This window comes from Callithrix jacchus, chromosome 19 (genome assembly GCF_049354715.1).
Source record: "Callithrix jacchus isolate 240 chromosome 19, calJac240_pri, whole genome shotgun sequence".
NCBI lineage: Eukaryota > Metazoa > Chordata > Mammalia > Primates > Cebidae > Callithrix > Callithrix jacchus.
In genome coordinates, this window is record NC_133520.1 from 31,640,376 (window position 1) to 31,654,860 (window position 14,485).

Below are 14,485 nucleotides of genomic sequence, written 5' to 3' on the forward strand. Positions count from 1 at the left end.
GAGCTGGCTGGTTGGTGTGGGGGCAGTGGCTCCACTCCCCGCCGACACACACAACAGCGTTGGGGGAAGGCAGGGACCTAGAGAGCTACCAAAAGGACCATCCCTCCCACCCCAGAGCAGGCCAGGCCGGAGCTGGGAATCTGGGGTTAGGGCGGCAGGCGCAGCTCACCAACCCCCTTGGGGAGGGGGACCCTCGGTCACCTCCCGTTGTTCCCCTGCCCAGCTGAGATGCCAGGCCAGCCCCGTGTTGACTACAGGAAAGCTGCTCTGCTGAAAAGGCAGACAAGTTGTGGATGAGGGCCCAGTGCCAGGCAGAACCGACCCAGCCCAACTCACCTGCCCTGGCACTCCAGGACTTGGCAAGGCTGCCAGGTGCAGGCAGGGGGAGAGTCTGCTTTCAATCAGCCAAGATGAGGGGCTCTTGGGGTCTCTGACCCTGAGAAGCCAATGGAGTAAAGGAGAATTGGAGCAAGAGATTATAGCATCCCAGAGGGAGGCCAGGGAGGGGGACAGAGACCCCAGTCCCGGCCCCCATAATCCTCTGGCAGCTGGAAAAGGCAAGGCGACCAACAGATGGGCCTGCTGGGCGGGTTTCCTCTCTGGCAGACAGAGGGCAAGGGCTGCAGACAAGTCCCACAGATCCTCTGAGAAGCCTGAACCAGACGTGTGAATGTTTCTGGGGGATATGGGAGGCTCTAGGGGCATGAGAGGCCGAAGGGAGGGTGGGTGTGAGGTGCATGCCTTTATGGGGGGATCAAGGTGGAAGAGAGGCGGTAGCGTGAAGATCTTGGAGCTGCAGCAGGGCCAGGTGAGGTGGAGGGAGCAGAGAAAATAAATTCCCTTTATTGACAAATCTAAAGTCTTGCTCTGCGAGCCCAGAAGAAGGGAGAAGCGAGCCTCATTCAAACAACTCCAATGGGGAATGTGTGGGGTGGCATGAGGGAGGGAGGATTCCACAGAAAGCACCTCTGTGATCCTGTCTGTGCTCTACAATCTCTGGCCCCCATTGCTCAGAGGATCAAGTCCAAGCTTCCCAGGCACCTACTCATGGTCTCCAAACACAAGGGTCCTCCCCACCCTTCTGGTGCCATCCCCACTCCCTACCATACAGCCTTGGTGGCCACCAACTTGACTGGCTCACTCCCTATTCAGTGCAACTGCATCCCCATGGGTCTCTCTCCCTTGCAGAGCATACCAACCCAGGGGGTGGGGGCAGCAAAGGAAGAACTAGCTCACTGCAGCCTCCACTGATACCTGGACTTTAGTGATTCTCCCTCCTCAGCCTCCCAAGTAGCTGGTACTACAGGTGCACACAGCCATATACAACTAAATGTTTTATCTGTTGTAGAGACAGAGTGTTGCTATGTTGACCAGAATGGTCTCCAACTCCCAGGTTCAAGCAATCCTCCTGCCTTGGCCTACTGAGTAGCTGGGACTATAGGTGTGAGCCACCATGCCTGGCTAATGATAAACTATCTTTGATGATCTGTGTAAACTTGGAAGCCCAGCTCCATCCCTGAGTAACTCAGTGACTTTGAAGAAGTTACTTGACTATTGAGCCCGTTTTCCCCACCTGCAAATGGGCTTCTTTGAAACCCAGCACATTCAATGCCTTTTCTCTTCGGCCGCCTCCTTCTTTACCGTTCTGGGGTGTTACCTGCCTTTCTAAGGGCAGGGCTAGCCAGGTCACTATACCTAAACTGCTTTCCCAGGACTCCTGGACTCTGCCCAGTCTGCCTTCTGGAGACAGCAGAACAGCTCTCGGCGGCTCCACCGCCCCTCCCAGGGCGCCCCCTCCTCCAAGGTCTCGCAGTTCGGGTTGGGGTCTGTGTTGATGACTCCCTGAGACCCAGCACAGCCTTGGAGGACTCACGGGGGCCTCACCGCCTAGCCTGGAGCACCCGGGGCAGAGGGCTGGGTTCTGATCTCTGCCTCCCCGCTGGCCCTCAAGGACAGCCGAGCAGCCCGTGGGCGCGCCAGGGCTGAGGGCGGACTGCCTGCCTGCACGTTCTCGCACCTTCCTGGAGGAAGCGTTCAGAGCAGAACAAGACGGACGGCGGGGTGGGGTTCCCTCGGTGGAGGAGCCGCCGGGGCCCCGCTTGGGAAGCGGGTTATCAGGGGCGTGGCTCTCAGAAAGCGTCCTGTCACGTCTCCCTCCCTGCCAACCTTGGAGAAGGGGAGAGGCGCCCCTGGGGACAGAACTGGCAAGTTTCACCGCTGGCGGCTTCAACGGGAACGGGGGAAGGGGACAAGGGGGCGGGGAAGACTTCCTGTTGGGCCGGAATGGGTGTTACAGAGCTAGATCTTTAAGCATCAGAAAGACAGCTACCAGACCCACTATGGCTGGGATGTGGCAGGGGATGGGAAAGGGGCCCTGTCACCTCCGGGAAAGCGCCATCAGCCTGAGACACTCTGCGAGCAAACCCCTGAAAGGCCTTGTGGGGCCATCCTTGTGCTCTGGAGCCCTCTTGTGGATTTATACGGTAAGTGCATGCAGGCTGGAGATGCGTTTCTCCCATGTTTCATCCTTCACTTATTCCCTCCTCCTCCCACCACTCTTCCCAGTAAATGACACCTTCAGAACCTCAGGCGCACTTGAGCAACACGTCTGTTGTGAATACCATGAGGGTCACTTCTTAAATACCCTGAAAGAAAGGGCTTGTTGACACGAAATTAACATACTTGTCTGCTCCTGGGCAGACGTCAACATTTGCTCATTGAAATTTCCCTAGTCCACACTAAAAGAAACAAAATAGCTCCCCAAGTTGTCTGGATTTAACTATTACTTGGAATCCATTTCTGGAATCGTTTGGGTTTCTAACTCACCCACCAACCAAATGTCATAAGCTTTTGTGGGAACTGGGAACACAGGAACGAACAGTGAGCCAGCCGTTCATTCATTCACTCACTCATTCAGTAAGAACTCACTGAGCACCTTCTTTGTCCAAGCGAGGTGCTGAGGAGGCTGGGAGGCAGCCATGCCATCATGCTGAGAGCGCAGCCTGTGAAATCAGGCACACGCGAGGCTGCCTCCCTGCTTGCTTTCTACTAATACAAGCCTTGTGTGTGACATAGAATAATAAGTCCCAGTTTTCCCATTATTTCCTAAAACAGGGATGATAGGACCTCCTCATAAAGGCATGGTGAGGAGTCAATGTTAAAGCACTTAGTTTCTAGAGGGGCGGCTGCTGCTGAGATATACAGAAAGGCCATCAGGTCTGGAAATGTATGTGAACACAGAATACATGGCTGGTTGATAATTAACAATATTGCCTATGTCTCTGGACTTTACAGCCTCCTCGTGTTACGCCTGCCCTTGATGAGTTTTCAGTCTGGACTACTGGTTCTCAAAGTATGGGCCCCAGAGCAGCCACAGCAGCATAACCTGAGAATATGTTGGAAATGCACGTTCAAGACCCTCTGAATCAGAAACGCTAGGGTAGGGCCCAGCCATCTGTGCTCCAACAAGCCCTCCGGTGATTGTGATACATGCTCCAGTTGGAGAGTTCCTGATCTAGTGGAAAATGACACAAGTATAAGCGATTAACTGCAATACACAGACAGAGCTCTGCAGAGGTGATGTCATGGGCAGGGCTTGAAGGAAGAACAAGTGTCCTCAGATGGGCACGAACCATGTAAGGAGAAACTGGCACCTGCAAAGGCCCAGATGCATGGAAGGGAGGCGAATGTTGAGAGAACCACAAGCAACTTGGTATGGCTAGAGGAGAAGGCTAAAGAGCCAGCTGGGGACTATGGGAGGTGAGGCTAAGAAGGGAGCCAGGAGTGAGACTATGACGTCCTTTACGTGCCCAGATAAGGAATTTAGATGTTATCCTGTAAACGATGGGAAACATGCAAAGTTTTTAATATGACCAAATCTGAATTCTAGAAAAAAGCACTCTTGCAGCATTATGGCCTGGAGGCAGGAAGATCAGTCGGGAAGCTTCTACAATAATGCAAATGAGAGTCCATGGCCATGGGGATGATGAGAAGAAGGTGGGTTGAGAGATATTTGGGAGGAGAATTAACAGGACCCACGGGGAGGCGTGAGAGAAGAAACGGTGAGGGTATCTCTGAGGGCTCTGCATTGGCAGTATTTCTAGAAAAGACGAAACCAAGAAGCGATGACTCCAAGTCTGGACACGCTGAATTGGGGGAGCTCAGAAGAAAGCTCTGGGCTGGTAGCTGAAGCAGAAATCAATTACACCTCTGTTGTTTATCCCTCAATGTTTTTTATACATGCATTTATTTCAGGAAATACTGGGTTCCTATCATGCCAGAAAGGTTCTAGGAGGGAGTGGAAAACACAATAGCCAGAGTCTGCTCCCAGGGCTTATGCAGCAGCCGGGGACCAGCAATACATAAGCAGATACATAAACAAACGTGTTTCAGGTAGTGCCGGGTGCTGTAAAGAAAAGTAAGAGTGTGGAGGGGCGGGGGAGCTGGTGGAGCAGTTAGGCACAGCCTCTCTGAGGAGGTGACACAGGCTAATCAAGACGTTGGAGCCAGGTGTGTGGAAATAGGAGGAGAGTGCTCCCAAACAGGGGGAACAGCGGGTGCCGAGGCTCCCAGGTGGGGATCGGTTTGACATGTTGGAGGGAAGGAAAGAAGGCAGCGCAGCCAGCTGGTCGAGGGACATGAGGTCAGAGAGGTGGACAGGTACGTTTCTAGGGACTGATGAGATGCCATAATACATGTAAAGGTGTTTAATGAACAATCTCTAGAGCCATGTACAAAAAGGAATATGAAGGTGATATCTGCAAGAGAGAGAAAAGAAGAAACAATTCACAATTCTTAACTGAAGCAAGAAGCATTTGGGTCCAAACTTAGGAAAAGCTCAGTCTATAACAGCCATGTGTTATTAGAGCAATTTCCAGAACAGATACTTTGAAAGGAAGAAAAGAAGGAGGAGGAGGAGGAGAAAAAAAAAGAAGAAAAGAAAGAAAAGAAAACTTTGTTTTTGCTTTAAGAATATGGTTAATAGGGCCAGGTGTGGTGGCTCGAGCCTGTAATCCCAACACTTTGGGAGGCCAAGGCAGGTGGATCCCTGGAGGCCAGAGTTCGAGACCAGCCTGGCCAACATGGCAAAACCCCACCTCGACTGAAACTACAAAAATTAGCCAGGTGTGGTGGGCACCTCTAGTCCCAGCTACTCAGGAGTTGAGGCATGGGAATCACTTGAACCCAGGGAGTAGAAACTGCAGTGAACTGAGATCACACCACTGCACTCCAGCCTGGGTGACAGATCAAGACCTGGTCTAAGAAAAGAAAAGAAAAAGAATAGGTTAGCAGCTAAGCTGACGTAGGTGGTAGATGGTGACAGATTAAGTGCTGGCAGATCTTGGCAGTGGGGGGATGGAAAGGTAACCCCTCTTGGTATAGATGGATGAGGATTTCAAAGCAGAGAGGGAGGGAAAGGAGGTGAGACGAGGATCCTCCCTCCCCTAGCGAGACGGGCTCCCTCTAGTGGTGCCATTGCCCCAGCCAGCTGGGCAGAGATGCTTCATCCCTGCAAGAATCTGAGGCCAGACCAGAGGGTGAGGCCCACAGGCCTGGGCACGCTGAGCCTCACCCATGCAAATAAAACCAGCTCCCAGCCTGGCTGGGAGATGGAGAGACCCAGACCAAGGCAAAGAGGAATGAGTTTCACTGGGTAGCTCATGGACTGCTCCAGCCTAAAGAGCTGTGTCTCTGCTTCCAAGGTTAAGTCCAGGGCCACTTCCTAAGGCACACCTTTAGCCACGGCAGGAAATAAGGGCTCCCTAGCCCACAGAGGGGCCTAACCAACCCCTAGGAGTAAAACAGAGCACCCCCACCCACAAAAACCACCCCCAGAATCACAGATGCCCCCACCCACTGGAGCAAGAGTGACCAGAGCTGGCCTTGCCACCCCCAGTCTGATGTCCTCCTTCGTACACCACACGGACACCTTCCCTTCCCGCTGCCTCCGCATCGGCTCCAGCTCCTGCCTCTGAACTCCACCTGTGTGTCTGGAACAACCTCTTTCCTCTACTGTGTTGAGCCACCTCCTTCCCACCGGTACAGCCCAGCCCAACACTCCCCCCACCCACCCCCGGCCCAGGACTGACATTGGGTACTGCCCAGACACACAGATACATATGTTCTCATCTCTATCTCAGCTCTCAGAAGAGAGCTGGCACCTCCTAGCCAATCACAGACCCAGCAGTGCCTTCAGTGAAAAACCAGACACTTTAACCATCTCTCCTCCTGACAAGGGCAAAAGCAGAACCAGTGGTGACATCAGAAAGGAAGCTGCATCTTACTCACTTGATGAAATACACAGCTCCTTCCCGGGTGGAATCCACTTCCCAGCCCTTGGGCAAACCTGTGAGGAAAAAAATCACCAGAAATGAGATACCCTGGGATCAACCTCTCTTCCTCTCTTCCCACAAACCCAACCTGCACTTAGGAGGGATGGGTGTCTGGACAGTCAGGAAAACCCAAAGATAAGCCAGCCAAGTTCAAACCAACCGTTGCATCCTTTTTTCTCCATTATTTCTAGCACCGAAATTCCCAGCAAGTAATGAGAGACATGGGAGTGGATGGGACGTCCTCTGTAAAGGAGCGGAGAAGTGACCAAGTGAACCGTTGTCTGTCTGGAGGCACTCATTCATTCAGCAGATCTTTACTGAGCATCTGCTGTGCGCCAGGCCCTGTGTCAGCCCCTGTGTCAGCCCCTGTGCCAGCCCCTGTGTCAGCCCCTGTGTCAGCCCCTGGATACAACAGTGAACACACAGATGGTTCCCCTGGAAGTGTCCTCAGGAACATCCAACCAGAAGGGCAGGTCACTTGCCCCAGAAGCTCATCACAGGTCGTTAACACCCAAGATCCGAGTAAGCCCCAAGTCTCCAAATCCCAGGCCAGTGTTGTGACCAACAAGCTCTGCTGCTTCTGGACAGGACCCCACGGACCTGGGAAATCAGCCCCAGGCAAAGGAAGAGATTTGCCGTTTTTAAAATTTCTATCAGTGTCTCTGAAAAAAAAAAATTATCCATGGAAGTGCTCAGAGGAGAATCACAGAATCTCAGTGTGAACAAGGAGGTTGACAGAGGCAGGAGGCACCCAGGCAGTCCCCACCAGTGGCATAGCACCTGCATCTCCAAAGCTCACTGGTAGGCACCATCGCATCCCACTCACTCTCCCAAAACAGCCACCCTGGGCAGTGTCCTGCCTCCCCAGCAAACAGGATTCCTTCACCCCATGGCCGAGGAGGAGGAGGAATCTTTGGAGAGACCCGAGGGAGTCCACTGTCAGAGGGAGGGACAGTCAGGGAGCTGGCTGCGATCACTCCTTTGGGAAGTGTAAGCCCCCGACCGACATATTGGAAAATAGGTGGGGATTCCCTTGATGCACAGTGACTGCCACCTTTCTGGCCGGTCCACACACCTGCCTTGTGTATGAAGTCTTACAAAGCATAGCTGTTCACTGCTGTTCTGACTGGCCTCTGCCGTGTTAGCAGCTGCCTTGAGGCACCAGCAGCTGGGTTCTGCAGAGTGGCAGGTCCAGTTTCTAATCATTCATTTCGTTCACTTCTATTTATCAAGGGTCTATATTTCCACAGTTGCTGCTGATGGTGATGCTGCTGTGTCAGCAGGTCCAGCTCCCGCCAGGACTTGGCCCACCTATCACACCAGCTACCACTTAGTGAGTGCTTCCTTCCTCCAAGCTACACACTTTACCTCTGCTAGTGCATTCAATCTGCATAGCGACAGTAGACAATAGGTGTCCTTCGAGACATTCTCACAGATGAGGAAACGGAGGCCCCGACAGGTTCATCAACTGGCTCCAGGTCACACAGGAAGTGTCTGGGCCGGGACGTGAGTGCTGCTGTGCTGCCTCCAAAGCCCACACTCTTCCCTCTGTGCCGCTGCATAAATGCTACTTGTTCCCCTCTGTCTCTGTGGGAGGACGCTGCCATTCAGGAGGGCGTGGGTTGGCATCCTCCCCAAGTAGAGGGATCCCCATTGGGTCAGAATCATAAATAACTCTGCCACTGTGATGTGCCTGGGAAAGAGGCCAGTGTGGATTGTGGCTCCTGCCTTTTTCTAGCAACTTCCCTCCACACTGCCCTCTCTGCCTGGGCAACACCAAGAGTGCTTATATTCCCATCCAGGCGGAGTGCCCGCTGAGGCAGCTGCCCTCCCGGCAAGCTCTGGGGGCTTCTTAACCCCTCCCCAGCCTCAGACAACCAGTTGGCTGCAGCCAAAAGTGAAAGCATTGGCCCCAAGGCCTGGCCTCATCTTCCACTCCTACCTAGGATGGTAATGAGGGGGATGGTCGCAACCTGTAAACAGCTGAAACCCTGAAGCTGATGCCACTGTCAACCTGGTAGAAGAAAACAGCCCTTGCCTCAGAGTCAGGAGACCGCGCAAGTTGGAAATACCATGGAGACAGCAGCAGCAGCAGCTACCTCCATTTTGGGAGCCAGCTCTCTGGTGTAATTCTTGCTACTACTTTTTGAGGCTCATGATCCTCTCCCCGTCATAAAGATGAAGAAGCTAAGTCCAGGAAGGATTAAACCCCTTGCGCAAGACCACACGGATAGAAACAGAGCCAAGACTGAGCTCAGATCTCTCTGCCTCCAAAATGTATGCCTTTAACCATGACACCACTTTGCTTATTAGCCAAGTGGCCTTGAGCCAGGTACTTCCTCTCTGCTCTTCAATTTTTCTACCATAAAATGAAGAGTTGAACTCGATGATCCCTGAAGTCTCTTCCAGCTTTAAAAACAATGATCCCAGCTCAGAAGCTAAAAAGAAGAGGACCCTGAACAACTCAAAGGCTTCATCCTGCGTGTCCAGCAGTGCCAGCTATGCCCATGAGTGATGGAGGCCCTGGAACCAGGCACCTGGTGTCCAGTCCACTGAAGGGCTGGAAGGCGAGGGGGTGGCAGATCTCCTCACACTGTGACTCACACCCCATCTTACTGGCCTGTGATGGCGTCATGAGGAGGGTGAACAGCTGTTTCCTTAAAACACCCAGGCCCTGTGACTCTGGATGTCTCCACCTCAGCAACTGAAACTGAAGTCTTTTTCTTCAGGTGTTCCTTTATTGCTGAGCTGTTATTGTCCCACCTTTCCCACTGGCCCTGAGGGCTAGCAGTGATGTTTTCTCCATAATCAGCAATTAATGTCAGCCCTGTCCCCTGTCACGTTTCTCCCAGTGGGAAGGTGCTCCCACTAGCTACATGGGTTTATTTACATTTCAATTAATTAGGATTAAAACTCCAGCTGGGCGCAGTGGCTCACACCTGTAATCCCAGCAGTTTGAGAAGCCAAGCTGGGTGGATCACCTGAGGTCAGGAATTTGAGACCAGCCTGGCCAACATAGCAAAACCCCATCTCTACTAAAAATAAAAAAATTAGCTGAGCATGGTGGTGCACACCTGTAATCCCAGCTACTTGGTAAGCTGAAGCACGAGAATCTCTTGGACACAGGAGGCAGAGGTTGTAGTGAGCTGAGGTCATGCCACTGCACTCCAGCCTATGCGACAGAGTGAGACTCTGTCTCAAAAAAAAAAAAAAATCCAAGCCCTCAGTGATGCTTGTAACATTTCAGTTCATTGCCACATGTGGCTCATGGAAATTGTATTGGGCAGAGCAGATAGAGAACACTTCTGTCATGACATAAAGTTATAGAGTGCAGCACTGGGGGCTGGCTTCTGCTAGTTCAAGAGCCCTTGAGACAGGGGATTTCCTGACGGGGCAGAGGGATGAAAGAGGAGTAAAATCTCTGTCCTCAAAGTTCTGTCCCAGATACTAACAGTGGAGGTGGAAGCTTAGAGAGCGCCTGATGTGAGCTCCAACCAGCCTGCAATCTCCCCCAGAGGGCAGTCCAGGTGCTAAGCTGAGTCCATCCATGGGGAAAGGAAAACATCAGAAGCAAAGCTGGGGCACAGGATTCCGGCTGCCACCTCAAGCATCCTCCTCAACTGCAAAGGCAGGGACAGACCAGCTCCTTACCTGGGCAGGAGGGATGTCCACTCTGGATGGGTGACTTTGTTCCAGGGTGCACCCAGCTGGTTGACTTTTCCTCATCACTACAGAAAGATCAGTAAGAAAGTGTCAGATACAAGGAGGCTTTTCGGGGTGAGACACTCATCTCCAAACTGACATTCACACTGACTGTCCAATCCCAGACACACGAGATGGGAGCGTCCACAAAGCCGTTCATTTGTTCACATTCGCAGAGTATTATTTACTGAGGACACTCAGGATCCCAAGATGAATAATACCTAATCCCTAACCTCAAAGAATCTACAACCCACTGGGAAACAGATGCAGAAAAAGATAGCTGCAATACAATATGATAGGCACGAGAATCCCTATTGTAGCTATGCATAGAAAGTGTGATACCGTCACAAAGAAAGGAGTGCTCCCTGGCATGAGGTTAAGGAAGGGAAAGTATGAAGGCTTCGCTGCAGAGGCAACTTTAGAGATGATTGCTAAAGTCAGGTGGGAAGAACAAGGAAGGTCCTTAACTGACAGCTTCTCTAATGGGTAAGAAAAGGAAGAGGCCGCATGAACCCATAGTCCTTGTGTGTCAACAATGCTATGTATTTTTCATTCACGACATTCTCTTACACTAGGAATTTTACAGACTATTAATCTGAGGTTCAGAGAAGTTAAGAAATTTGCCCAAAGTCAAAACCAGTAAGTGATGAAGACACAATTAGGACCTAGAACTGTCCCTGACAAAACTCTTTCTGATACACCCAGCAAGGGACTCCCCAGCAATACAGACCCTCTGAGCTCTAGATTCCATGGCAGATGAAGCCATCATTTTTCAATCCCTACTGACCAAGTGACACAGACTTTTCCAGAGCCAGATGTGGCCCAGCAAGAAGCACCTGACTGTCTTGGCTACTTCAGTATGTGGAGGAAGGACTCTCAGATCACCTGGATCACCAGGCTTTAGGATGGGGTCTTGGAGCCCAGGACAAGACTCTGCTCAATGTCTTTAAGGTATAAAGGAAGTAGAATAAACTCCACTAAGAAAGACTCCACTAAAAAATAAAAATTAAAAAAAAAGACTCCATTAAATTTTTATTAAAGTGAGATATTGAATAAACTCTCTATACAGTTTACAATGTAATAGTTTTGACTTATCTATACACTTGTGAATCTGACACCAAAATCAAGATAATGAATTCCCAAACTTTCTCTGTGACCCTTTGCAATTCCTCCTTCCCAGACCCACTCCCAGCTCTTTCTATCCTCACCCCTCTCCCCCACAACAACTGACTTGTTTTCTGTTACTATAGATTAGTTGCATTTTCTAGAGTTTCATATAAATAGAATCATACAAACTAGACTGCCTGAAGCTTTTTTCTTTTTGAGACAGAGTCCCACTTTGCCATCCAGGCTGCAGTGCAGTGGCACAGTTATGTCATAGCTGATTTGCAGCCTCGAACTTCTGGGCTCAAGCGGTCCTCCGTCCTCAGCCCCCTGGGTAGCTAGGACTAGAGGGAAACACCACCATGTCTGGCTTTTTTTTTTTTTTTTTTTTGATATGGTGTCTCGCTCTGTCACCCAAGCTGGAGTGTACAGTGGAGTGATCTTGGCTCACAGCAACCTCTGCCTCCCAGGTTCAAGCAATCCACCCACCTCAGAATTACAGGCATGCACCACGACACCTGGCTAATTTCTCTTATGTTTTTAGTAGAGATGGGGTTTCACCATGTTGCCCAGGCTAGTCTCGAACTTCTGACCTCAAGTGATCACCTGCCTCAGCCTCCCAAAGTGCTAGGATTACAGGTGTGAGCCACCTCACCTGGCCTCTGGCTGTTTTTTTGTAGAGACAAGGTTTTGCTATGTTGCCCAGGTTGGTTGCAAACTTCTGATCTCAAGTGATCCTCCTGCCTCGGCCTCCCAAAGCACTGGGATTGCACTGTAAACCACGGCACCCTGACTTTCATGATTTTTTCCATGTGTGCCGTGTGGTCATCCTTCATTCCTTTTGATTGCTGAATAGTATTCCATTGTAGGAAACACCACAGTGTGTTCATCCATTCACCTGTTGCTGAACTTACGGGTTGTTCTCAGTTCGGGGCCATTACCCATAAAGCTACTATGAACATTTGTGTACTAGTGTTGGTGTGAACATAGGCTTCTTTTTCTATTGAATCCACTGATTTTCCCTAAGGTTGGACACCTGCTGCAGGAAGACATTGCCCAGCTAACCTACTCCTCTGATAAGCAGAGAAAAAAACAAAGTCACTGCTCTAGTGACCTCTGAGCTTTGGCACCATTGAAGAAGACTCTAAATACTGGGTCTCTGGTCTTGGCTTTGGTCCTGGGAGGCAGTGGAAGAGGAAGCCAATAAAAAGGAAGGGTGGGACAAATGCCAGGAAAAGAAATCGAAACTAGTGGGGAAAGGGGAGGGCCCACTGAGAACCATTCCAGCAACCTGACCACGGCTGGTCTTCCCTGGACACCATGAACCACACTGTCCAAACCTTCTTCACTCCCGCCAACACTGATCATCCCCCCAACTATGAGATGCTGAAGGAGGAGCACGAGGTGGATGTGCTGGGGGCGCCCCACAACCCTGCTCCCCCAACATCCACTGTGATCCGCATCCGCAGCGAGACCTCCATGTTCAACACCCTCTTCATGAACTCCTGCTGCCTGGGGCTTCATAGCGTTCGCCTACTCCATGAAGTCCAGGGACAGGAAGATGGTTGGCAACCTGACCGGGGCCCAGGCCGATGGCTCCACCGCCAAGTGCCTGAACGTCTGGGCCCTGATTTCGGGCATCATTATGACCGTTCTGCTGATCATCATCCCAATACTGATCTTGCAAGTCTATCAATAGATCGAGAGGAATCAGCCAGGCCAGGGGCCCTGCCCGTGACCTGTTTCCCATGTACTCTACCTTCCATTCCTCGCCCTGCCCCCGAGCCGAGTCCTGTGTCAGCCCTTCACCCTCACACACTTTTCTACAATGGCTTTCAATAAAGTGCACATGTTCCTGGAAAAAGAAAAAGGAAGGATCTGGGAGTCTGGGAGAAAGCCAGCCAGTGCCCTCGCCTCCTTTACATCTCTCCGGAGACTTTGCAGCCCCTGCCTCTCCCCTCCTCACACACTGTCGGCCCCCTCAGGCTTCCCATCTATCTCCACCCCACTGGAGATCACGGACAACACCATCCCACCCTTGACATCCCACCACAACCCTCAACTTCCTCTTCCCCTTGTCCTTGCACCATCTGGCTCCCCTTGTTTGCCCCCCTTCTGGGACAATGCAGTCACAGGCTGTCTCTACTCCCGCACTGAGCTGATGGGGAAACTGCCTGGGAGAACTGGGGTCACTGCAAATCCAGTCTCCCAGCTTAGCTGAGCCCCGAGCACCACCTAGAATCTTCTTCAAGGTCCCCAGGCAGTTGCCCCCTGCAGAGAGCTCCAAGGGTTTCCTGCTAGCCTCAAGATCCAGGCCTGCCTCTGCTACCCAGCCCCTCTCCCGCACGGAGGATCTCATCTCTTAATTGAAGAAAAAATAGAAAAGATTAAGTGGGAGCTTTCCCAACACACCCAATCACCTCACCCCCAAAACTTACCTAGATTCTCACCCATCCTTTAACACTCGTCTTCCACTAGAGAAGAGGTAGCCCTCTCTCCCCTTTAAGGCTAATGTCTCTGCCTGGGTTATTCCCCCTCCGTCTTTTATCAAACCTCCATCTATTGAGCATCCCAACCTTGCGTCTTTACCTCCTCTCCCTTTACGTGGCCCATCCCTTTTCCCTCCTCCCCTGTCCATGTCTTCCGTAGTCTCAACACTCTGCCTCCCTCTCAATGCCATGTCACCTGGCAGCTTCCTGTCTCCCACTCCTCACTCCTGACCGAACACTGGACACTAGTCCCTCCTAGCTTTCCCCACATCCTGGCCTTTCATTCGCCAATCCACTGCAATCTGGTTTCTGTTCTCAGCCCTCTCCTGAAACCACTCTCCTAGACGTCATTAAAGGCCTCCCTCGTTCCTAAATCCAGTAGACGTTTTTAGCCTTTGGCCTTTCTGCTGCATCCAGTACTGCTGAATTCCTTCCTTTTGTTCTTCTTAGCATCCCTCTTCCTTGCCCTGGGGCAGCATTCCACCTCTGGTCCTGGTGACACTCACCTCTGCCACCCCTCAGTCTTACTTTCCACCCTGGCCGCTCTTTTGCCTGGAGATCCTCCTGTCTTTTCCCCTACACTCTTCTGGGTGGTTCTACCCCCACAGGATGACTCCTTCCCAGCCCAGGCCTCTCTCTTCAAACTTCATCCTGTGTATCCAGATGTCTGTTAGACAGCACGCCCTGAATGTCCCCGGGGACCTCAAGTTCAGTGTTTCCGCATCAAACCTCTACTCCCCCTAAAATGTGCTCCTCTTACCATACTCCTGATCTCTGTCAAACTCAAGCTAGAAATTCTAAGCTTTAGCTCTGATTCTTCCCTTTGTCTCCCTCCCCAGAATTTAAGCATTAGATGAA

General features: G+C 51.5%; 1 protein-coding gene across 28 annotated transcripts in view; it reads right to left on the minus strand.

Annotated features, from left to right (window-relative positions):
• PLEKHA6 (pleckstrin homology domain containing A6) overlaps positions 1–14,485 on the minus strand; it is a 159,950-nt gene that overhangs the window by 142,785 nt on the left and 2,680 nt on the right. For all 28 annotated transcript variants that reach the window (XM_008985510.5, XM_078356950.1, XM_078356942.1 and 25 more), the window contains exons 2-3: positions 9,984–10,060; positions 6,289–6,346 (exon numbers count right to left, since the gene is read on the minus strand). In XM_008985510.5, coding sequence (XP_008983758.3) covers positions 6,289–6,346; positions 9,984–10,060 — 135 coding nt within the window. The remainder of the gene's footprint in view (positions 1–6,288; positions 6,347–9,983; positions 10,061–14,485) is intronic.